The following is a 23,022-nucleotide window of genomic DNA, read 5'->3' on the forward strand; positions in this document are numbered from 1 at the left end:
GAAAGCTTTTTACAGGCGCACCAGCAGAGGTTACTCACCATGGCTTGGAGCTCTTTTTATTCTTTCTTGCAGCGAGGGTCATTTTCTTGGTCTGGAACACAAGAGAAAGACAGCACTGTGAATAACTTCATATTTTATGTGCAAAGCAGAGTGAGCGTCGTTGTGGAGGAGGAGGAGGGTGCAAGGATATGCAACATTAATAAGAATCTGCATTACCAGTGAAATATCTTGGAGGTCTATTGCGAAATAAAGCCACAATTTTACCCAAACATGAACTATGCCATGGATCCAGCACGAATGGCAAGGGTAGGCACTTCTCTGTACCAGCACGCAGCAAATCAGAAACTGCTCTCCTTCCTGATGCTTGAAATCAACTTCAGAAAGTATGTGCACTGGATCCATGGCTTAAAACCACAGCGTGCTAGACCTGAGGCCACCCTCGCACAAAGAACTTTACCCATGCACTAGTGAAGAGCATCACTCATAGTAAGTTGATGCCACAAAGTAAGATAGACAGTAGTCGTATGCTTATGACTGCAAACTTTCCTTTCCAGATAACCAGGACGAACAAGGTAGTAATTGCTATTTCTTGCCTCCAACACTGCGTTTCACATCCTTAATGACTGTCAAAATTGTCAAGGTTCAAACGAGAGTTCACTTTGACTTTAAGCTCCGCATAACGTGTTCCACGCTTATTTGATTCTGTCGTCTCCTGTCAGGCTTTTCGTGTATACTGTCTTTTCTCAAATAATGGCTACACAAACAGCAAGAACAGTCGCTGAAACATTGAGAATTCCTTGGTATCTCCAAGCTGCATGTTTCTCAAGTATGCTTGTGGTTAAACCGCACTTTTGAGGGGAGATCTATCTACTAGCTCTTTGCCTTATTAGGCCTGAACTGAATGTGGGACAAATGTTTGTCCTGACAGGGTCGACTTGACAGTCGGGAATCTTTCGTGAATATCAGGATGACTGGCAACCCTGCATGGACAGTGCAAGGGTGACACAAGGATGAGAACGAGACAAAAACAGTTCTTGTCCTCTTCTCGTGGTTGTCCTTGTGTTGCCTTTGCGCTGTTCATGCACAACTATGGATTACCAACTAGCCCAGACAGCCACCTTGCTAGCTGCATTCACTTGGGACACATTGTGAAACGTAGGTCTACCTAGTCTACCTCTTTGCTCTCTCCCTTTGCTTACTCTCTCTGGCAATAATGCCTTTTCACATGCCGTCTCCTTTCCTTTCGTGCCTCTTCTTTTCACTTGCAGAATGCTGTCTGCTTGCAAGTGTGCAAATTCAACAGCTTGCTTCATTGCATACATGTGTACGAACGGTGCTGTGCCACAGGTATGGTGGCCACGCTAAGGAAACGGTGGAGAGCACCGAGCTTAGCCCAGTTGCATGTTTGCACGCTAGGCTCATTCGGCCGCAGTCATAGCCACTAGGATTGCATGACCTGGCCAACTTCACTCCTTCCTCGTGATGTCAGAGTTGGTTACATGCTTTGTCAGTGACTGCCACACTCTTGCCAACCAATTAACGTGGTCACTTTAGAGTGAAGGTAACTAAACATCAACAAAGACTCACTTTTCCACTGTTGCTGCTGCTGCTACTACTGCTGCTAGGGACAAGTGACGGCTGGGATTCCTGAGCAGTTGCCGTCTCTTGGGGCCCCTTGGTCGTGTCTAGTGGTGGACCGGCGACACGCTTTAGTGCTTCCTGAGCTGCTTCTTCAATCTTGCATAGTGGCGGCTGCCGAGCGCTCTCTGCCTTGGACGCTTCGCTCGGGGGCGACAGGGCGCTCTCGGTCTTGGAGACTTCGCTGGGAGCGGGTGACTGCCGACCACCCACCGAGGAGTCAGGTGTGTGGAGCAGCAGCTCGGTGGGTGACAGTGGCTTGGCCAGGGAGAAGGCGCTCGTCCTGCTGAGTGTCACGGAGCCCCGTCGACCATCTTCGGTCTGCGATGCTGATGATGCAGGTCGTGAAAGTGTTCCTGAAATGGCAGGATGGTTTGTAATGTTTGACACAATTGACTGTCAAGCTAATGAGCGTGACCAAAATCGAGATAAATGGAGAACTCATTAGGCAAAAACTAAAGCATTTTTAAGAGTAATTAAGATGGTAAAATGAATGTGCCCGTAGCATTAATGAATGGCCACCCATTCTATACTCTCAAAAGCATGAAAGATTAGCAGCATGAAAGCTTAACATATTTCTGGTGGGAGCATGCTCAAAGGGGACCTAAATGGGAATTATAGTCTTGAATGTATGTTGCAGAACCTGTTGTGTAGGTTACTGCTGTGCCATTCTGTCTGAACGTTGAGCTATAATTTATTTATAAATTGTGAAACAAGACGAGATGGCTAGGTGACTCCATTGGCGCTGGTAGTAGGAAAGCCACAAGTCAATAAGTCAACAAGATCACGAGCCACAAGTCAATAAAACATGTGGTTTGTTGATGCCTTAATATTTTTGTTGACTGAGTTGAAATTCAATGCAGTCTTGTTTCATTCTATCTTTACTTTATATTGTACTTAAAAAAAAAAAGAAGCAAGAACAAACAAGTTGCAACACTGGTATTCTCAAGTAGCATGCTGAGCAATAGTTTCGTGTGAAACTTGGCCTGGACTATTTTGAACATGGTCTCCTGTGCTGTACTGTCTAGAGCCATGACTCCACCATGAAGTGGATTGGAAACCATGTGACTTTGACTGTGAGATAACGTGTAGGGTTTAGTGGCAGAAGGGCCAGGTCTGGCCAAAGAGCGCTATGCATTTGACTGTGTGATGTGCTGGACTACGACAATTCCAGCAGATTTAAATGAGCATCCTGAATTCATCGTCAATGAGTGCAACCTGTTCGTGTTCAAACAGTCAGCTACCACCTATTACATCTGTGGAAAACTACGTCACTTATGTACTCCTACGTGTTAGAGCACATTGCTATACGTATCTTTTTTATGTGTTTATGTTTTCTGCAATTATGTATTCCTTTTTGTAACTTTCACGTTACTTTCTGTGAGCTGTTATGGCAGTGATCTGCATTCTCTGTGTATGCAACCTCATGTAGTACTCCAAAAAGGAGCCTTTAAGGATTTAATAAATTATGATGGTGCACATTATGAACAGGCTGAAAATAGATTATCTACTTTATCTGCACAGAAATTCACGAACATTTCATGGCTGTAACTGGCTGCATCGTTAATATCACTACCCTAATTTTGCTCGTTTTCAGGGTCCTCTATCACTTCCACCAGCTGAGGTGCACGTGATATCACGCTTGAGACTCACAGCCACTGCCTTTGAGTAGAAAAGTAAAAGTGATATCTTTGACTCGTCTCATTGTTTTAAATGCCACTAGAAAGGAGTAATGTGCTGCAGTGAGGAAAACACCCACTAACCTCCAGTTGTCTTGGATACGACCGAGTCGGGCTGCAGTATGCTGGGTTCGGGTGAACCGTTGCGGAGGTAGAGCAGCCCGTCTTCCGAAGGCGTGCACTTGTCTTCCTGCTCCTCGGCAAGAGGCATGGGGGACCGCGGAGGCACCTCTTCACATGGCGGAGGCACCGGTGGCGGATCCCTCCGCGGCAATGAAGGAATCGGCGGTGGCGGCAGTGGTGCATTCGAAAACAGTTCGTTCCCCTTGACGGGGCTCGGCACCGCGCTGTCTCTGCTTGGAACCGCTGGGGGCTCCGAACCTGCGCTACGCGTGTATGTCTCGCGAAACTCTTCGGGGCTTATCTCTTCGCACTTGCGCTGCTGCTGCTGCTGCTGTTTCTGCTTGGACTGAAAGCGGCTCTTCAGGGAAAACTTGAGCAGGAAGCCACTGCGCTTTTTGGCGCTGGATGCGCCGGGCGAGGAGGCTTCAGCCGGGGAAGATGTGCTTTCAGCTGCAACGGCTTCAGCACCGTCGTGCTGTTCTTTCGGCTCTTCGGCGTCCTGGACGAAGACCTCTCGAGCGGGAACTTCCGAGGATGAGACTGCGCTCCCCTGGGACGTGTCGAGAGGACACCTTTCTGCAACGCTGGTTCCCCGAATCAGGTCTGGCTCGGCGAGAGTCATCTGCTTTTCGGCACTTTTTGATTTGCCATCGTTTGCGCTGGCTTCTGCAACTTCTTCCTTGGGCGCAATCTCGGGCACGTTCACGTGCGAACACTCCTGGGACTGCTGGAATTTCACGCTGAGCTTGTAGCTGCTCGAGCTATTAGGCAGCTCTGCAATATTTGTCAGAAAGATGGCTCTGGCCCTGCCACCTTCCTTCGAGGCACCCGAGCTGGAACTGCGTAAGTGGCAGTCACCATTCGCTTGCCTCGGCTGCCGCCTTTGCGCCACATGCAGTACCGCATTCTCGTTGGATCGAAACGACCCCGAAGAGCTGCCGCAGCTGTCGTGGTGCAAATCATCTTCCGCGTCGCTGCTCGATGGCTCCAGCACCTCGAGAACAGAGCACGTCTGGCCCTCCTGCCTCAACTCAGGGTTGTTCTCAAAAAGCACTTTCAAGCTGACATTCTCAGGTGCAGATTCGAGCTGTTCGCGATAGTTCTTAGCCCGCAGTCTGGATGCTCCTTGGCGTATGACAAGCGTGTTTGAACTCCTGTTTTTCTTTGGAGGGGCCTGCTTTTCACAGAGGCCATCCAAGAAGACCTGGACTTTGTCCCAGGAGCAGACTTCTTGCTCCCAGGGCATGAGACTTGGCACGCGCTTTGTTGTGGCTAGTGAGCTGACAACGTTTCGCTCGTCCTCGGTGCTCTCCTCTTCACTGTCGTTGGACACTGACGTTCCAGAGGATGAAGCTGGCCTCAATGGCTGCACTGGTGGAGTGCTGCACTTGGCTAGCACTTGTGCAAACTGGGACCTGCAACACGGCAACATTCAAGACGTCAAGCACACCGCGTGCTGCATGTCCCAAAAGGGGCAAGTGAGGCCTGCTAATCTCATCAAGTCTCCTAGACTTCTCATAGAATCTGTGTGAAAGCTGTGAGCAGTTTTGTTACAATGCAAGGAACACTTATCCTTCGGGAGTAAAGTTAACCCTTTCAGACACCGCTTTATCCTGTTGATTAAAAACTTACTTTCACCACATTTCTTGCATCTTGAGAATCAAAGAAGGTGTACAGCTGCAGAAAAGATTAAGTATTTTCAATTCTTTAGTGAGTTTTGTCAAGTTTATAGAATGTGGACTCCACATAAAAACTCACCACAGGAACATCAAATATGAGAACTTCAACTATTTCGTGTTTTGAAAAGCTTGAAAAGCTTTTATCCAGCCACTTGAAAATTATGCCTAGTGCATGACATTGTGAAAAACAATGAAAGACGTGAACCCACTACATACAACACACTGATACCGAGTAAAAATATCCAATAGTCTACCTTCCCACTCATTTTGCTAAAACATTCTACACATGTTATTCAAAATTGCAGCACAATTCCAATCATAAGTGTTTCAACATGTGTGCAACACATTTGAAATATAATTGCTTTCATCAGTGCTTTTGCTGTTGACTATCTTGGTGTACACAATTGTGTACCCAGCGTCTGAAAGGATCAAGAATATCAAAACAGTAAAGACACTCTGAGAGTGTGGCAGTTGCATAGTATGCGTTAATGCATCTTTATGAGAAGTCGTACGGTATCGCAGAGAGATTTAGTCATTGAGGGGCTGCCACATATGGGCACGTGCACTGTACAGTAGGCATCATTACAATCTTACCTATTTCATAAAGCACTGACATGCAGCACGTTTTCAGGCACCGTGTGTAAAATTAGTTACCTCTGAAACAGCTGTACTTAGCTCATTACCCACTCACTATTGACACAGTTAATGATTGTGGTGAAAACACTGCTGCTGCATTCATTCTCCATCTGATAAGAGTGCTGCGTGAAACCAATCTAATAATGAATATCGTGCAAATGAAGCTTTAGCTGAGGCAAATATTTATACTGCCTACAACATCACTTCCATCAATACCTGAAGAACTTAACAAGAAATGACTACAGTAGGCTTTTATTCATTTGACTCTGGCAATTTTTCGGTATATTCGATCCCAACCAAAGGGCCCTGCCGATTTCTATGTATTTCTATGGGCCCAAACTTTCATTATTTCGATCCTAAAATTGGCTTTTGCCGGATAATTCGAACGTGCAAATTCAGCACGGATGCACCTGACTTCTATGGTAACGCCAATAGCGACTCCTTTAATGGCAGCATCTATCTCGGCGGATCTTAGTGGACAGTGAATGCGTTAAATCACATGTCATCTCCCGTCGAAAAGCCTATTTTCGGCCTGCCCTAGGAAAATTTTAAAGCAGAAATTGCAGCTCAGTATGTCTGATTAGTATACTTAATTGATTCTAACACATGCATTCTTTTTTTTTTTTGCGAAATAATTGGGCCGAAAGACCCGATACCAAAACCGCCTTTGCGTTGTTTGTATGCTTTACTGCCTAACACGGATGTATTGCGGCAAAGTTGACTTAGGAAAACCGGCCGCCGTTGTGAAACGTTTATGCAACCATTCCCTATTTTTATTCCTGAAAAATTTCGTTCGTGTTAGATTCCTACTTTGTTTAGGTGCTTCAATGTCATTTCTACATTAGTTTTCTACTTTAGACATCCAGAAAGTGGGCGCGCTGTTGATTCGGGGGCGTGTGAGAATTGGGAAAATATTGCCAAATGAATCAGCGGTGTGCTTTGACGTTTCTTCTGAATCTTGTTTAATTCGACCTGCCGAATAATTCGATCAATTTCGTTTGTCCTGTCAGGGTCAAATTAATGGACGTCAACGATATAAATGGCTTACTGCTTAGTGCTAATATCTATGCTGTTTGCCTGATCAGCAGTGTAATATAGTAAATTAGCTTCTTCAAAAGTGCCTGGCCATTTCAATCTCTTCCTCACCTTTGCCTTTACAACCACGCTTCAATGCTAAATCTTGGGTGCTAGTTATAATTTCGTTGCAACTGTGAGCTGTTGTGCAACTGTATGTAGATGATGACATCTAATTAGAGACAAACAGGCATGCTAAAAAGTGCAATAGACTTATGCCAATTATAAATATGCTTAGGCTGGGTGAACAGATTCAATGCTACCGGAGACAAGGCCAGTCAAAATGTAGATGTGGAATGCATCTATACAGTTCAAAGTGTTAACTATCCCACTACACTCTGCTGATCATCTCAACGTAGCAGTGCCAGCGCCAATAGATGCATGCGGTCGTTTCCTTTGCTGCAGCATGATCAAACCCTCTTGCTTTCTTTGATCTCTAGTGTACAAAGCCGCATCTCTTACTGACACAAAATTACAATTCTCAAATACTGGTGCCGTTCACTTCGTCTGCACGCTTTGATACCTCTGAATAATCATTAATAGTGAACAAAGGCTAGAGCACATTTTCATTTGGTTTTTTAAAGATTGCATGCGCAGCTGGCTTCAAACCATAGCCACTCACAATGCAGTTTGAACAGGGCACAATTGTATGTGGCTCAAGTGCTGCACAGAGGCATCATATCGCTAAGCATGCATATTTTGGCTTGCCAGACAGCTTTGTGGCTTCTTTGGGGCTGCATGGGTCAAAAGCTCACTAGATCTGGAAGAAAAACAGCTAGGATGGCAACGGGTGGATCCATTTTTTTGCGTAGCACGGAATTGTGCCCCGTTTAATTTAAATCATGCAGACAAACAAAAGTTGAGAATTTCAGCCACTTGCCTAATTAGCTCCATAGGAGAGCGTGTTTCGACAGCGCCCTTGTTCACTCGCAGGCGCCGCCACTTTTCCTCCAGCTGCAGCAGACGGCTTTCTTCTTCTGGAAGCAGTTTGAGCTGGCTGTTCTCCAGGAGTGCCTGGAGCTTGGCCTGTGCCTGCTTGCTGTCCGGAGTCCTGCAACCCAAAAGCAGAGCGCCAAGACTTGTAGAATACTGAACCAAACGAAAATGAAGCATGCTAAAGGCGAACTGGTCTCGTAAGTTATAGCATTCCATTCTATTTGTTCATTCTAGACTTCATTCTAGTTAAGTATCAGTTCAGTTAAGTAGAAGTGACAGCCTGTGAACTCGATCCCTATTTTATCAGTCAGTTTAGTAACATGCTCTTGATCCTTCGCCTCTGCTACCATCTTCATTCCTGTGTAACCCTATATAGTGAAGCATTTTCAATTCTAATTTCTTTTTTCGTAGCATAAAAGGAAGGAGCAACTACAACAAGCTACATTTAGTAGCTTGACACCATCGCTGAACCCTACGACATGGTAGCCACAGTTAGAACAAAACAGTCATCATCTTGTCTGCAATACAATAAAAAGGGCATCAATTAATCAATTTACTTATTTCTACTTCAAGAAAGTGGAAATAAGCTCTAATCTAGGGCACTATGTTCAAACTAATCACAGCCTAAGAGCAAACAGAACCCACAGCTCTCTTGCAGGCAAACAAGGTGCTTATATGAACAATGACTTCACAAAAGCAGGCAGTGTCAATCATATGAACCACTCATAAATGAACAATTGCAGAGAGCTAAATTGAAGCGCTGGGTTGCTCTGAACCAGCAACTGCAATTCTTTTATTCTACGTTCAGCTCAAGTTCCAAAAATATCAGTTCAGTTCTGGCTGAAAGACTGGGTTGAGTGTGGCTTTTCGTATGGCTCAATATGCATACTTCGCCTGTGACACAGCTTACAGTATAGCCTGGGCGTTAACATAACCTCATATGCTGTAATTTAGCTTTCTTGTCACTGTTTTGAGCAAACATGTTTCAACAAATCACACATTTTTTGTGGTTATAACATAGTGTACTAATTGCACTGGTTTGTTGATGCCCAGAGCTGTCTTGTTTTATTGTAGCCCTCTCAATATTTCCGTTTCCAATGATGCATTTTAAACTTGTTTTTGCCTCTTCCCCTCTACAATGTATGTTATGCACCTTGAGGGTACTTCAAGTAAACAAATAATTATGTTACAATTACCATGACAAAGAGGTGCTGTTGAGCCCAACATGCCATTTCTGGACTCACCCTGAGAGAGAGTTCCACGGTAACGATGAAGCGCTGTCAGATTCAGCCCTGTCTGAACTCAAGTTGCCCGTGCACACAGCCTGGACATACTGCAGCGCCTCTTCTTGCCTCCTTAGCAATCTTCGTGTCAGTACGAGCAACTGCGTAGCAAAATACAGAACGGACATCACGTCAACAAACTGGCAAAAGCCATAACTGCATTCAAGGTGTACGTAAAAGACAATGGAGAAAGGAAAGCCGGGCTGATTTCTGGGTATTGCATGTGAGGCTTGAAAGATATTGATGCGAGCAGCCAAGGTCAGTTCCTTTCCGTTCAACGTTGTTTCCACGGCCAGCTTCAAATACTCTCCGTGTCTTACACATCACTTGTAAACACACACAATCAGTGTTCCAGTGATTGCACTTGATGCACATTGTGTGGTCGTAGCAGAAAACATCACTGGAGTCCACATTGCAAACTCAAACAGGTAGGTCTGTTCTGCAAGTGCATAAGTATTCATAATCCCAGACATGCCTTGTTAAACAGATTCTGTTTAATACAGACCTCTGTTAAGCCCAATTTCATAATAAGTTGAGCTGTTCGGGGACACTTGTTGAACTTCCTTCAATTCTTTGCACTTCTTTACGTTCAATTTTTGATGGGAAGAACATACTACTCTTTGTGTTTATTTTAAAGGGAGTCTACTGTAACTGCGAAGTGAAATGGCTCATGCTGTTATTCTTACTGTTAGCTTTTGCACCATAAAACCCTACATAACTAACAAATTAACCAACTACCTAACAAAATCTTACTATTAGCAGTCCTATATTATCTCTAAGCGACAGGCCACTAGAAGAAAATTAGCAGATGTACAACTGGATTGGAATTAGTAGCTGGCACATGCAAGGGCAATGCCCTCGTGTGTGGAATGCTTTTCGCGAAAACTTGTAATTGGCTGGAGCAGAAAACTGAGTCTATAAATGGTTCTGCATGTAAAGAATAAAGACCTTGGCAAGACAGCTACGACACATGGGGAGGAGCGCACTCACCTCTTTGAATCCATTCTTCACCTCTGTGTTCTCCACTTGCAAACTGCAGTTCAGAAAGAGATCTATTAGAGCTTGAAATAAAATTTCGTGCACTTGTCAGCTGCACTACTACAACAGTGATCACAATGAGCGAATGCTCAAGTGTATAACAACACAAGTTGGTTGGCAACCATACATCAGCACTTTTGGAGCTGACATGGAAGCAGACATGAAGTCATATAAAAATATAGTACTTGTTTTCAGGGTGAGGGGATGTTTTCAGTCACGGACACCGTAAATGCCTCACTCAAATTGGACAACTTAACTCATTACGTTCTGTACAACTACCTAGAGAGTAATTGTGAACAAACTGCTTACCTGTTCCTAATGCTCCATTTATACAAATTCTGCAAATGAAAGCAGCTGTTGCCTTGATGAAGGCAAACGCCCCCCTCAAAGTGCTGGCTCCAGGCAGATTAAAGTTGAATTAAACTCTGAGATTTTATGTGCCAAAACCACGATATGATTATGAGACAAGCCATAGTGGCAAGCTCCGGATTAATTTCAACCACTTGGGGTTCTTTAGTGTGCACCTAAATCTAAGTGCACAAATGCTTTTGCATTTTACCTCCATCTAAATGTGGCCACTGTGGCCAGGATCAAATCCATGACCTCAAGATGAGCAGCGCAATGACTGATGCATCCTTTTCTCTTTTTAAACAGTGAAGCTCTTTAAGCCAGCTTTAATTTGTGGCTTGTGGTTCGTATTATGAAACTATAAAGAAAACAAACTTTCTTGCCAAGGCGGGATTCGAATCCGCGTACCCGCAGTACCAAGGCGAGCATCGTAACCACTAGGCTATACAGCCACGCTTGCAGAACATGCATTTATGCGAACCATAGGATTGCATTCGAGCGTCGTCGTCCACAGCTGGCGCATTCGCATGCTCTGCGAGGTGAAGAAGAGGTTTTGCGCGCTATGGCCAGGAGAGAGATAAAGACAATGAGGGAGAGAGAGTCTGCTGGAACGCGTTGTCGGCACTGCAACGCGGTGTCGGTGTTGCAAGCTGCGTTATGCAACGCGCAGTGACGGTCGTAAGTCCGAGACGCACGAAAATAAATTATCATCATCATGAATAACAAGATGAAAAGTTTGTGCACACTTCCGGAAAATGCTGGGCTACAATCGCCTAGCTTTGCTGTTTCAAGCGTTGCGCGGCCGAGTGCAAGGTTAAGCGTATTTTTTCTTCTTTTTCTTTTCTTTTTTTGTTACCCTTGATGACTTGAAGCCTTCCTGTGACCCCTTTAAATTGTTTGTAATGTCCCATCTGTGCATTTAATAAACCATGCTTCATAATGTGCCGTGTCATGACGGAAGCTTTCCTAATATTGTGAAGAGTAGAACTTGAGATAAACTGCTACTCTAAAGTATTATAGTAGCTGTTTTGCATTTTAAGTGCACTCCCTGCCTCTCCCAACACCACTAGTGCGAAAGATAATATTGCAGACATGTGGCCACCCATGGAGAGATCAGTTAAATGCTTGGAACATGTGCATTAAATTTTGGACATTAGGTAGGACATATTTCTTGGTGCTCTGCCACTTCATCTCGGCAGAGCAGCCACGGTAAGACAGCATGGCAGGTCCATCCACACTTTGACAGATAAAGTAACTTATGAACTGTCAATGAATTCTGGCTCAGACAAAAGCAATGCTGAGGGACCAGCTTCTATGTATAGTATAAAATGTCCACTGAACCAACACTTCAAAAAAACTCAGCAGAGGTTGACGAGCAGTCAGAAAAAAAATAATAAACGAGAAAGCATGTCCATTATTCGAAAACTTTCAGAAAAGGACTCAATTCGTATTCGATACCGTCTCAAAAAGCCGTTTTCAGATGTATGCCAATCTGAGCAACCGATACATCCAAGCCAACGAAGCTACATAAGCGACTTCTCACATCCTTTGTTGAAAGTATCGGAGGTAATACTAGTGGTCTGCTTGCTGGCTGTTTTTAGTGATCATTCATCACCAACACCCTGGTCATACGGCCACTTCAGGATTCCCATGCAGGCAGCATTGCAGAACCAGGTCATCAACTTTCAGCCACAGCTCACAGCCACAGCTTTTTCAGCCAGTAAAACATGACGAGAGAAAGCAAAATCACGGATTAGTGGCTAAAAAAGAAACCACACAAAGAAGTTGCTGTCTGCTCGAGTGAGGTATACGGAAGGTAACTGTTATTTTATGATCATTGATAACTACGTTTGAAAGCAAAAGTTCGGAACTCCAACGCAGGTTGCGCTGCTGGCTGCTCTTCGATTAACATTCGATGCCAAGCATGCCGCAGGAAAACAGTTGTGGTAGTACCCTTAACAGCTTCGTTGTAAAATTACTATTCACACACCCCCATTAAATGTCAAGGACATGGCAAGGCTGCCCACCTCTGGAAGTGTCCCTCTAGCAACACCTGGTCGGCCGAGAGCCCCAGGCAGACTTCCACGGTGAGGAGGTAGTCGGCGCAGGATTCCTGGCTGTTTTGCAAAGCGACGCCGTACGGTCGCAGGCCCTGCTCGTTCTGGACTGTGACGTCAGCACTGTGCAGTACCAGCGTCTGTATGGAGAGTAGCAAACATGAAACGAGAAAGTTACATAAGTGTTGGTAAACTTGAAGCGTGAAGAAAAAACAGGGACGATGGGACGGGCACGAACCAAGTGCTAACTTCCTACTGAACTTTATTTTGAAACAGTGCAACTAGTTTTGTATTTCACGTGTACTTTTTTTTTTACATTATTACGGTGCTGCAATAACTGGCGCCCCTGTCTTTGATCTAACTAGATCCATTAGTGTCACTGGCATCACCATTGTGATTATTACGCCTGCCACGAACCCACTGTGACGGCTCAATGGCTATCAGCATGAGGTCATGGGTTCAGTTCTCAGCTATGCAGCCATGCTCCACTCAGAGCTGAAAGAAAAAAAAAGTTTGTGTATTGATCAGTGGGTAGACGTTAACAAACACAAGTGGCTACAAATGGAGTTGCAGCCTTTCAGTGCGGCATCTCTTATTAGTGCATGTGTTTGAATGCATGAAAATTTTAACATAAGTGATTTGCACACTCACAAAGTAGTAGACACTTTTGAGCCCCACCAAATTTGTTAGAGGGCCTCTGCTGACTGTAATTAAGGAAGAATCCTTTTATGGCTTTGGGACGATAAATGTGTCAACAAATTATTTTTGTCGCGAGTGCACACTTGCAGGGTCACTCAAGAGATAAATTATTTAAATTACCCTTCTACAACACCAAAGAAGCCACTATAACCATGAGAGGAGTCTGGATAAGCCAGAAAATACACAAAAACAAAGATGGGTGGTGATGCCACGAGCCATCACATCATCAAATCTGATGGCGTCTGATCGAGCTTGGCTGATTTCATACCAGTAAAGATGGACTATATATTGTGTTCTAAAAGGGCCAAGGACTGAACCTTGCAAGCTTCAAGAGCATTTACGTAGCCATACTGTGCCAAATACAAGAAGGTACAGTCGAATCTCAATGTAACTAACACGGATGTAATGAATTACCGGATATAACGAAGTAGAAAAGTCGTCTCACCGCCTGTTACAGTGTAACAGATATATGTTAATAATGAATGCCGGATATAACGAAGCTATTCTCGTGTCAGATGTGACTACTCTGTAACGAGGTTCAACTGTATACTTTGAAATCTGTGACGCCACGCTAACGCACCGGCGCTGGGGTGTCAGTGCGAATTTCAATAAATGAAACTTTGACGTTCATTTTTCTCTGCTAATAACGTACTTATTGCCACGAAATTTATGAAAATAGAGTTAAGGTTTTCAAAGAACGCTCACAGGCCAGCTGCAATGAAATTTCACATGGGCTAAATTGGCCAGAAATGCGTAGCATATACTACCAATGTAATTATGGCAAAGCCACAGGGCTGATAATTGACTAATTTTCTTATTGCCAGCCTTCAGATAGTGCCTACGCAGACGACGCGTGCACCTGGCAGTGAGCAGTAGTGATGCGGGCATGGCGGAAGTCTCAGAATTTAACACGACCGATGATCTCTCAGTTGCACCTAGGTGACCAGGCGCATCGCTCGCTCAACATTTGCAAGCTGATGAGTGTCTCTCTCGGCATGCTTTCTCGTTCCGCACGTGATTTGAGCTGTTGCAAGAATGCCAACGTGTTACGTCGCTGTCGGGTGCTTGAACACGTACTCGAACACTGAGTACGTGTTGATGACTGAGCAGTACACACCGCCGAGCAGAGGAAGGCAGGACACATCTTTGCTGTCCCAGCTTTTAGGGTGCAAGCGTGCACTGCGCTGCAGCGGGCAAGTGTGACGCGGACCAGCCAACAAACACAAAGCATGTAAACTACAGTCGACGCAGCTGCACAGGCTACATTTTGCGAGCACATTCATATACCCATGCAAGACCTGCTCGCCAAACACTTTCACGGGATGACTATAACTACTATAAGTCGTGACGGCGCAGGAAAAGCAAAGGGAAGTTGTATTCGGGGGCGATACACTCGAGCAATCTTTTCTGGTGCTGCTTCATCTTCCGAGACATTTCGCGCGTCTCTACATCGGACGCATCGAAGTAGACTTTCTGACACAGCGCCCGAAATGCTGTCAGCAGGAGCTGCGTGCTGCATTTGTCACAAACGAGAATACGACGTGGTGTCCATGGTGCAGAAGCGAAGGCAAACTATGCCGGAATGCGATTCTGCCAGAGCGAAACAGGCGAAACTTTACCGCAGCTGGAGTCCGCATTTTTTTTTTTTTTCACTTTTGGTATGAAAAACATTGATGTTTGCGAGCGTTTTGCGATGCATTCACTAACATTTCGAGTGTAAAATTTTCCAGAGACTACTCCACGTCTAAATTATTTGAAACTGGGCTTTCTATGTGGTTGGAAATTTTGTTGAAGTTGGCCTCCATTCAGTCTAAACAGATTTTGTGTTTCTCTTCAGTGTCTCCTTTAGAACTATGCATGCACTTCCCCCAACCCTCTTGCAAAGAGAAAACAACTGACTTGTTGTATTGGTTCTGTTTCACAATGTTGCACCGAACACATCATGCATCATTGCTGTGTAATTTTGTGCTTGCAGTTCAGCTGCACTGCGGTCAAGTAACAGCAAGGTAACGCACCTTAATGACTGGAATGTGTCCGTATCTTGCAGCCAAATGCATTGCTGTGTTTCCATCGCAGTCCTTCCGGTTTATGTTCAGCTGGTTGTTCTGCATGTACTCGGCCAGCCAACTGACTGTTCTTTCCTGCAACAGTGGCAAAACGGCATGCATTACATGAACTGTGAAAGGACAAGAAGTTTGGTGAGTTGCTTTGCATTCACCCCACTTTAAGATCACCACAAAAGGACAGGACAGCGAGTGAAACAGATGTACTGCCAAATCACTACTCTCAGTTTGAGTCATGAAATCATAGAATACATAGTATATGGCGTCTAGCGTACCACAATGGACAACAGAGCATTTAACACTTTTTTTTTTCTCTGTATTCTAATCACGCCTTGTGATGTCTTGTCCTTTATTGCCCTGTGTCACATGTGCATGCAGTGAAGTGAGAAGCCAAGTATTTGGCACTGTTCCGAAATAAATTGGGTTGCGAGTCAGTGCTACGTCTCATTTCTTGCAATGTCCTGTCCTTAATTATTTGAAGTATGAGACATGCATGTTAGGTTCTTTAGTGTGGGACAAAAGCAATGTTTTGCATGGCCTGAAAGGTCAACATGAAGATACATACCTGCCCATACTTGGCAGCCAAGTGCAGAAGAGTTCTATTTCCTTCACTGGGGTCTATCTGGTCTAGTGCCATAGACTTGCTTACAAGCCACTGGAGTATTTCGAGGTTGCCGTGCTAGATAACACAGAAAAAGAGAACGAGGAAAGCATTCAGAATGCAATTGAGCAATGTTTAATACAAAGTTAGGCAAGCCAACTTGTCAAACTTACGGTGCTGCCTCAAGGAGGCCTAGCAGCACTAAACTGCGCACAGTGCACATAAGACAACAAGAAACATATGTCTCCATAACTCACACATATTCTAGAGATCTTCGTGGGGACCATCCAGCAATACCACCAACGATCCAAGGTTAGCTGTGTTCCCACATGTTCGGAATGCCTGACAGGTGTCTTTTAAGGCACCAGCCAACTACCAAAATCTTCACAGCACATTCTGTTCCTTGAACACAAAATTTAAACACAACATGGCTTTTGGCTGCCACATCATATCACACTTAATTAGGGTCACATGCTCTCACAGACGACTCCCAGTAAAAGCTACAATTATTCCGCATGATGATGTTTGCAGAAAAAAAACGTGAAAGGATGAAAAAGAGCTCATTGTTCAGTAGCATATGATGAGGCATTGTGATGTCACATGAAGGCTATTCAAAATTTTGTATGACATTTTCAGTATGCGCACATCAAAGAGCACATTGATATGCCCCCCCTGTGGTCATTCTCAGTGATTGAGACCCATTTTTCATAGAGTCACTCCTTTGTCATTCTAAAAATCACCAGCAAGACAATCTTCAGGGTCAATGTACAAAAGTTCAATCACACACGACACATTCATTAAGAAGTTTAAGAAGTGAATAGTTTATGCAGCTAAGTTGTCAGTTCAAGACAGTAAAAAATTGGTGCTACCAATCGAAGCAGAGCCTCCGTGCCACTGTTAATTGACTAGCTGTTCTTTCCACTTGGCTTGTGCAAGCACTTGTTTTTATGGCTCATTGCTATGACTTGTTGCTACAGTGACCGCGTCGCTATGGTAACCTTATTGATAGCTCGGAGTCAGGCAGAAAAACGGCTTCCAGTAGAACTGATAGGTGGGCGAGTTGACGGTATTGGTTTTGCCAGTGTCTTTTGTACTTAAAAAAGCATTTCGTTTTCATTTAAAAGTTCATTCGTGAGAACAGCGTGTGCCCTGTCAGTTCCCTCCTTTTCTGTGTTCATCTTATCACACCACCTAAAGCAGCCATGAAAATGGCTTCTTGTCGACAGTGGCACTAGCATTCTGCTTCAGTGGCCTTTCATATTTCTTTTACAAATTGTCTTTAATAATGTATGTGGTGTAGTTAATGTGCTTTTTCCAGTTCACTGTGGTACAGTTGCTTTGTTTTATAATGTGGACGGGTATTTGGGCTTACATTAAAAATGCTCCCGAGCCCCATCCCCCTGGAGACGCCTGCTAGCTCCTTTTCAGGATCGCACTTAACGGGGTTCTGGCACGATATTTTTGAGCCTTCTCTTTTCTTTGTGCGTATGTTAAATGAAGGTCCTACACCCCCAAGACCCTAGAAGAAATAGTAACAAGCCTCAAAGCGTTGTATATAATTTAATATAATAGCTTTTCTACTGCCAGATTCGGCCACGTACTGTGTTTTGATGTCACAATACAGTATCCTTGTCGGAAACGAAACTAAAATTCAGTACCTCTGGGCAAAAATGTTTATTAAACATTTCATAATGTGCCAAGATGTGTAAACGCCTTTCAAGTCATTTCAAGAAGCTTTCTAGAATTTTTGTGCTTCGTGGGTAGGACCTTCATTTAACGCAGAAAAATTAGTAGTCGAAAATATCTTGTCTGTACCCCTTTAATGGCTACATATGGCTTACAATATGTACTTATCAAACAGAACGTACAGCAACCACAGAGGTTTTTGTAATGTTGATACTCTTGAGGTGCAGCATGCAGGCACATCAAGAGTTGAAAGCACTCACACCAACTTCTGAACGTCCTTGCATAAACGAATACAATGCGGAAACCTATTAACTACTGCTCTATAACGTAATCACTGAGACAGGCAATCTTCCTTGTCAGTCAAAGTGACAGAACACAGGCACGTTTAGTTTGTAGCCTTTCTGCTTGGTGCCATGCACCTATTATGTTAATTCTCTTTCTTATTTCCCTCAGACATACACATTACAGATCGCACAATAAACATTATCTTTTCATAATCTGTGCCTGCCTTTTGCAGCCCCCCAAGCCCCCTTTCTTTTTACTTCCACATTTATATGCTGCTTACAAACACGAAGCCTAAAACACAGCGAGCTCAGTCTCACACAGCAGTTTGGCAAGTTACCTACTTTGACTGCTGTGGCAACGGGGGTGAGGTTGCTGTGGTTTTCATCGGCCAGAACGTGTTGAGGATGACCTTGGCAAAGCCACTGGAAGCACCGCAGGTGATTGCGCGCAGCGCAGACGTGCCACAACGTGTTGCCCTGACCGTCGGACAGGTTCCACACCAGTTGCTTTTCCATGTCGCGCAGGCTGTGACTCTGAAAGTTGTCACAACACATTTGCTGACCTTAGAATCTTAGAAATCTACAGCCTTGGAATGATCAAATGAGGAGAAAAGAGAAATTCTAACGAACACACGAATGGGCATCAATGACTGACATACTATTGCTACACGCAATTAATTGCAGGCACTCCACAAATAAAAATGGGTTAGAGCAGACGTTCGCAGGCACTCCCAAGTCATGAATACCAGTTTACCTATATCGTAGAAGAGAAAAGACTGCAATCAGTGTTTATACCAGAAGTAACAAGCGTGGCCAAAACTTGAAGGATAACAAAGAAACTACACGAGTATTTAAGGACTGTTTTGCAAGCAAAGCCAACAAATAAAAAATTACATGCATAACATTAAAGGGTCCTTGAAGCAGTCTGGCCAAATTTTGTGGATGTGTAGGGTACAGCTACAGTAAAACATTCATGCCACAATTTAAGTGAGGCATCTTATATTAAGATATCTACGAATGATTACAAGTTACCCTCCTCCTTAGCCATCTCCTCAACTCGTTCGCCGAGCGATCGAGGCTAAGCTCTGCCTTCGCTGGCGCTATGTAACACACTTGGTTACTGCTACATTAGCTCTGTGTTTGTCTTGTTGAGCTCTGTGCCGCCAGGCCACTCACGTTTGTGCCTCTGCCAATTTGGCAAAACAACCAGTTCGCCTGCGTTTACCGGAATACCGGACATGCTAAAAGTCTCTATTGCGGAAATAATCCTCTGGCGTGAAGTGACGGCTGCAAACGCATAGATTCTGGCACCAATTTGATACCGACATCCCGATTCGCTGCAGCCACTCCGCTCGCCTGTTGCCTCGTAGAGGGACATGATGCTGCAGCTTGACATGTCGCCAACTACTAGGTTTGCAGCCCACAACGCAATACGGGCAATTCACGGTCCTCGTGAAAAGAAAGCTTGAGAGCAACACTGACCGCACAGCTTGTGCCGGAAGTGCTTGAGTGTAGTGATAAATTGTCATTGTGTGTTTTCTCTTTGTTACCTTTTTTATAGAAACAAATTAACCAACATTCCAACTATTATGAACAACATGTGTTCATCCTAAAGTTGGAAACATTATTGATGACACAACCTGGGTAGCCAATCTGATAGCTCGTCCAATTGACGTCACATGCACTGGCTACGTAGATTGTAACAGGGCGGCTGAAAACTCAGGGGAGCGGTGCTGCTGCGATCAGTAGCGATGCACGTTTTTAACACCTTATAATAAACTACACGCTTTAAGCGGAGCGCTTAATTTTGTCACTTAATGATCAGAAAGATCTACCCTAACGACGTTTGTACAAGATCGTTAAAATTGTTTCGGAGTCCCTTTAAGAAATTGGAGAATGGCAGTGTGGATTAGAAAGTAAGTGCAGGTAGGTGATACTCTGGGTTTACAATAAGTGAAAGAAGGGAAACTGGGAACATCATTAGGGTGATAGACAAACACCTGTTGCTGCCTGTGCCTTGCCTCACTCTCATCCAAGCAGTTCTTTCAACCACTTTCTTTTTATACAAGTAAAATTGGAACTTTTCTGGCTGCTGCGGTGCAGCTTCCTGACATGAAATTGAGCCTATTGCCAAAATTTATCAAACAAAGACCTTTAACAGAGGAAACAATTTTAAAATGCCGACATCACAATTAAGGCATCGCAGCGGAGGGCGACGAGAGCTCTGTGGCAGTTTTTAAAGACTACAGAATTGGACAAGCGGCTGTAGCCTGAAACCATGTTTACAGTGCTACTGCGGTGTGTAGTGATTGTACGCAGCGACATAGAAAGACTGCGATTGTGCTCCCTTTCTTTCTCTCTACTTTCCAGTCACTTCCCCTCCCCTCTCTCCCCAGCGTAGGGTAGCAAACCGAACCTTCCCCTCTGGTTAACCTCCCTGCCTTTCTCCTTTCTTCCGTCTCTCTCTCTCAATCACTTTTGGCAATAGTTGGCAATAGTTGGCAAAAGCGACTAGCATGCCGATACACTAATAGTTTCACGCACCAGGGCGTCCAGGTCGCCCTTCTTGGCGACCCTGAAGATGGCGCGTATCCAGTGCGGCACCCTGGACAACGGGGGTCGCTGCGCCGCGCGCCGCGGAGGTTGGCTTCGCAGCGAGAGCACCGAGCAGGCGTCGCCGCCGCTCTTCAGCTCGCTGTCGGACGCGTACTGGCGCGACCAGTCGCGCGGCGGCGCGGCCTGGCCCGGGCGCCGCGCCGGGCGCCGGGACGCCGCGGCGGGCAGCCAGGGTTCGGCCTTGGCCGCGACGTCTCGGTGGTCCTGGGCGCCCCGGGCCAGCGCGCTCAGCGTGTCGATGATGGACACGGTGCGCAGGTGAGGCGGCCGGCGACCCGCCGAGGGGGCGCCTCCACCCCCGCCCGCGGCGGCAGCGGCGGCGGACCGGCGCGGCCGATGCTGCTGCTGCTGCTGCAGGGCAGGGGGCGGCAGCTCGCACAGGCGCAGCAGGTCGCTGTCGTCGAGCACGAACTCCTCGAGCGCGCTGGCGTCCGGCGGCCGCGTGGCTTGCGGGCCCGAGCTCAGCGCGCGCTCCCAGCCGGGCGCCGGCGGGGGTGCGCCGCGGGGCGTGCTGGTGCTGGGGCACAGCCGGGCCTTGGACGCCACGGCTCGCGGCTGGGCCAGTGGCTGCGAGGGGGGGAGACGTTATTACTTTACGGTAACTCATTCTCTCGTTCATTGAATCAGCATCAGCCGGAATGCGTCTCCGCATGCTAACAAGGCGCGAGATGTATGGTAAAGCGGTGAGCAAAGAGTGTGGCGGTTTTCCGGCAGCCTGACTTCACACCCTGCCAACGGCGGGAAGTATCGCCCTTCGGAAAATCAGCGCGGTAGCAGCGTCATTACACAGCCTAACTGGACTTTCTGCACGATGCGGGTTACAACCTGCGCCCGATGCGGGGTTACTTTTTTGCGGAGCCTTAAGGCAGGCCTTACTGAAATACAACAAACCGTGCTTTTCACCCTGAGACACTGCGTTCAGGTTCTTGTGGCCGTGTAGACAGGCGCCCAGAATCAGCGTGTAGTACTGTTGGTTCAACTTGGTTATTAGCGAAGAAAATGGACAACGCTTTCCGTCTTGAATTTCGCGCCCTAGCCATACGTTGTATGACGTCACAGTATTTTCGTACGGGCCCTTTTAATGCGAATAACATTATTTGCCTACTTCAGCCGTTTTGAGCTAGCATCCATCCAACCCTCCTTCCATCCAACCCTCCTTCCATCTATCTATCTATCTATCTATCTATCTATCTATCTATCTATCTATCTATCTATCTATCTATCTATCTATCTATCTATCTATCTATCTATCTATCTATCTATCTATCTACTTACGCCGACCCACTGCCCAAGTTGTCTAATAGTAGAGTGTACTAGAATATTTACTAATAGCTTGAGCCACTAGGTATAGGTTCGTGCTCGTGATGCCATCATGGTCGTTGCATCGTCCTCATTCCAGCTTCTTCGTCCGCTTGTCGTCATACTGTCCTAGTCGTGTCATCCTCGTCATCTCATTGTCCTAATGTGGTCGTCACGCTGTTGTCGTTGCACCACGATCATAATTTAGGAATCGACACCTCATTGTCGTCATATACCGTTGCCGTTATATAGCGCCTTTGTCGTCCTATCGATGTCATTCCTTCGATATTTCATCGTCACTTCGTCGGCGTCATGGCGTCATGCTCATGTGTTACTATGGCAAGCGACTGCCAAAGCAAAGTGGGACGCTATAGAGTATGCGGCATATATCGAAGAAAATAAGTCTCAGAATTACCACTACGCGTGTTAAATGAACGCCACTTCAGATATACGGTCTGTCGTTAGATTGCCCTCGACAGTCATCGTGAGATGAGTTCTGCCGACGTCTTTTTTTCTTCTTTCTTTATTCAGGAAAAGTTCATAAAGCTCACTCCGGGTTCAGTCCTTTGTTACTTTGGAATGCAATGTAAATATTATTTATAGCATTTACCGAGCCACTATCCCAGCAGATGCCGTCATACTCATTGCGTCTCTAGGAGCAAGCGCGGGAGATTCAAGCGCATCTGGAGTGCACAGAATTCCGCAGCTGTTCATATTCACTGTACTCTCAGGTTTCTCGCCTATATTGACAGCGTTACATTTTTCGGAAGGACATAGTCAACATTTCAACGTGGCCACTTCATCAGAACGAATAAGAACACGGCTGGAGAGTTTGCAAGATTGCAAGACGAAGTGCAACATCTGCAACTAGCCAGTGGCCGGAGGGAGCACGACCCATTGGTAAGCATTTTGGGCTGTTTCGTATACCTGTTTGGTAATGCTCGATGTTGTCTTCGGGCGGCCACTGGTGCCGGCAGCTGGGCAGATCCTGCGGCAAGCCTCATGGTCAGGAGCGGAGCGACGGTTTCGCCTCGTGGACAGCACACCGTGCAGGTTGGATGCTGCGGTGAGGAAAATGCATTCGGTCAATGGGTCACGTGCAAACAACATGCAAACGATCAAAATTACAGCGCTCGATCGCGGGCGTCGCGCAGTCCACGCGCATCAAGCTAGACTGGTGGAGCCGAATATGTAATCAACCGCGCAAGACTGATCGAAGGACGAGCGATATATCACACACATTATCTGCTTCGATATTCGTGAAAGGCTCGCCCTCGTCTTGC

General features: G+C 45.7%; 1 protein-coding gene across 2 annotated transcripts in view; it reads right to left on the minus strand.

Annotated features, from left to right (window-relative positions):
* LOC119455403 (uncharacterized) overlaps positions 1-23,022 on the minus strand; it is a 210,586-nt gene that overhangs the window by 111,077 nt on the left and 76,487 nt on the right. For both annotated transcript variants that reach the window (XM_049668751.1, XM_037716807.2), the window contains exons 4-15: positions 22,667-22,800; positions 20,369-21,007; positions 18,167-18,358; positions 15,819-15,932; positions 15,206-15,331; positions 12,462-12,631; positions 10,039-10,081; positions 9,010-9,149; positions 7,710-7,880; positions 3,402-4,855; positions 1,588-1,994; positions 39-91 (exon numbers count right to left, since the gene is read on the minus strand). In XM_049668751.1, coding sequence (XP_049524708.1) covers positions 39-91; positions 1,588-1,994; positions 3,402-4,855; positions 7,710-7,880; positions 9,010-9,149; positions 10,039-10,081; positions 12,462-12,631; positions 15,206-15,331; positions 15,819-15,932; positions 18,167-18,358; positions 20,369-21,007; positions 22,667-22,800 — 3,643 coding nt within the window. The remainder of the gene's footprint in view (positions 1-38; positions 92-1,587; positions 1,995-3,401; positions 4,856-7,709; positions 7,881-9,009; positions 9,150-10,038; positions 10,082-12,461; positions 12,632-15,205; positions 15,332-15,818; positions 15,933-18,166; positions 18,359-20,368; positions 21,008-22,666; positions 22,801-23,022) is intronic.

This window comes from Dermacentor silvarum, chromosome 6 (genome assembly GCF_013339745.2).
Source record: "Dermacentor silvarum isolate Dsil-2018 chromosome 6, BIME_Dsil_1.4, whole genome shotgun sequence".
In the NCBI taxonomy this organism is placed as follows: domain Eukaryota; kingdom Metazoa; phylum Arthropoda; class Arachnida; order Ixodida; family Ixodidae; genus Dermacentor; species Dermacentor silvarum.